Genomic DNA, 2,788 nt, shown 5'->3' with positions numbered 1-2,788 from the left:
AATTCTCATGGTCGGGGACACGCGTGGATCCAGAATTGAGGCGCAAGCATTGGTACGAGGGATGATCCGAGGTCGTGGTCGATGAGGCAAGGAAAAGGTTGAAAATGCGGGAAGCAGGGCTCAGTGACAAGGAGGTGGACAAGGGAGTAAGGAAGGGGGGACACTAGGTGAAGGTGAGGCAAAGCAAAGGTAAAGTTAAAGACTACAGGTGGGACAATTGCCTCATGAGATTCCACGACCTGGGAGTGGTGGAGTGGCTCCTTATATACTCTGCCCTGCTGACCATAGCCAGGTGCTTGTGTCTGGCGAGTGGTTGTGGGTGTGACAGTATTTTAATGACCAAGTTCAGGGAATTTCATTTTAAAAGTTATATAAATAGGCACTTGGTAGGGATTCTGAAAAAAAAAAACTGTTTCCATAATACCTGTTAGCTATTTAATATTAATTAACTCAAAGTGAACCTGTTCTTTGTCAGAAACTGCTCATCAAATGACACAGACTGAGAAAATGTGGCAGAGCTCTGATTTTACCTATAGCAGTGTACTATTTTTACTGACCAAGTATTAGTGAATTAATGTAAACAATCTAGTTCTTATTCAACATGAATAATTATACGACAGTGTACAGGAGCAGCAGTGAAGACGTGTTCAAAACAACGTCTATTTAAATCTGTAGGGGAGTCTATGCAAAGTTACTCTCCACTGTACTGCTATAAAAATCAGAGTCACATACAGTATCAGGTCATACTGACACCACTTGTTCTGTCCTACTGGACAATGGAACTGAATATTGTTGGGAGTTTAATCTTCATACTGGGGTCTCTACAAGGTAGGAATGTTGAAATTAGAACTGCAATGCAATATTGTAAATGTACTGGATGCACAAATGGATTTCAAAGTATTGAGTAAACTGTGACATGTCGGTTTTTACAGGGATCCAGTGTGATGACATAAGGTTGGATCAGTCACCTCCTCAGGTGAAGAGACCAGGAGAGCCTGTCAAGCTGTCCTGTGTCATTTCTGGGTTTCAAGAGACAAGATACTACATGCACTGGATACGACAGAAAGCAGATGCAGGACTGGAGTGGATTGGAGTTGTCTATTCTGGTAGTACATATGATCCTGACTATGCGGCATCCCTGAAAGGACAGTTCACCCAGACTGAGGACGTCTCCAAAAGTACACAGTACTTGGAGGCCAAGAGTCTGAAAGCAGAGGACACGGCTCTTTATTACTGTGCTCGAGACTCACATTGACTGATCTCAGTTCAGCAGCTGTACAAAAACCACGAGCTGCAACACAAGTGCATGTAAATAAAATAATGTCTTGATTCCGTTATTTTTTCACTTTGTAATTGATATTTGAAACATTAATAAATAAGTAACCGTAAGAGTAAAGCTGACTATTTTTTTCGATTCATTTATACTTTTTATTAAATCATTGCAATCCTAAGGGTCACTCTGTTACAATATAACTGAGACAACTTCTTCCTATTCAAGTTTTATTCTGTGTGTCTACATTAATTTTTCCAAATGCTTGTTCACTGAAAACATTAGAAAGACATTTCCAGTTTGTTCAACAGCTGCTCAAGCAACAAGACTGTGAAAACAACGTAAAACGAAGCAGTATAATTTAAAATGATCCAAGTACCACTGTCATTTGAAACCATCACAAGATGGGAAGAACACACAAAATCATCTAAATGTCATGATCCCTGAGGATCAGACTCAGGATGAACATAGGGGGCGTCACCCCCGGAGCCACTCAGCCGCACCAACAGCGAGAGATTTATTCACTCCACTTCTAGGTTCAGGAAGAGCTCTTATCTCAGGTATCTAGGACTGTTTCATCTGTATATTGCATTAAGGTGAAGTCAGACTGTTTAGTTTATCGGCAAAATATAATAATTACCTCTTTAACTTCCCTGTAGTGAAAGAGAGGGGTCCCTGAGTGTCACATCTTCAGAGGAAAATGTCACAGGGGACGGTCATTGTAACAGTTTCCAAATACCTGCCATACACCTGCACCTCATGAAAAACACAGTTTAAAGAGAGAGACCTCCCTGCAATAATCTCTTTGAGAAACATCTGTTCTCTTTGTGCTGAGCTTTGTTCCTTGTTCTTTGCCTTTTGCATCTCGAAACTTGTTCTTCAAATCACGAAGAGGACTCCTCGGATTACAACGTTCAAATTAAAACCATGACCCGCCGAATGTCAACGCTCACTTTCTGAACAACGACATTTTGGATCATACCTTGAACTCAACCAAACCCCTTGCATCTCGAAAGCATGCTTTCCTCTTAACTCTTAGAATGACTGCTGTTCAGACCACGCGGATTTCATTGAATTTATTTCTGAAGTCAGCCTAATAGATCTGTTTCTCCAGAACAGATGAACTAAGGGTTTGTAGTCAGCAGAAAATCCAAGTTTAAACAAAGTGCTGAACAGAATGGATGGAGACTGAAGTGTGGGTTGTCTGAGAAGATGAAGGGAACTCCTGGGCCTGACAGTTAAAAACACTGGTGTACTACTGTGCAACAGATGCAGAATGACAAGAACGTGTGTTTGTGGTGAACAAGAACAGTGCGAACCAGTGGGAGTGTCACTGTTTCACAGAAAGGAAACATGTCAAGCGCAAGATGTACAGTACAACACATCAGTAAACACTTGCATTTATTAATATTCACATTTATTCATAAAGCAGATGCTTTTCTTCAAAGCAATGTACATTTCAGCATTCACACTCGACATTCACACTTGATGAGATCTTATTAACCTTTATGAGTAGGA

General features: G+C 40.8%; 1 gene segment (V, D, J or C); it reads left to right on the top strand.

The window, feature by feature from the left end:
* Window positions 1-761: 761 nt before the first annotated feature.
* On the top strand, window positions 762-1,255 carry LOC114910219 (immunoglobulin heavy variable 3-66-like). The segment is given in 2 exon segments: window positions 762-828; window positions 933-1,255. Coding segments are annotated over 2 exon segments (375 nt in total).
* Window positions 1,256-2,788: the final 1,533 nt, after the last annotated feature.

Source organism: Scleropages formosus, chromosome 3, assembly GCF_900964775.1.
Source record: "Scleropages formosus chromosome 3, fSclFor1.1, whole genome shotgun sequence".
Classification (NCBI taxonomy): Eukaryota; Metazoa; Chordata; class Actinopteri; order Osteoglossiformes; family Osteoglossidae; genus Scleropages; species Scleropages formosus.
Note: the sequence above shows the minus strand (reverse complement) of the source record. Positions and strands in the feature narration are given on the sequence as shown.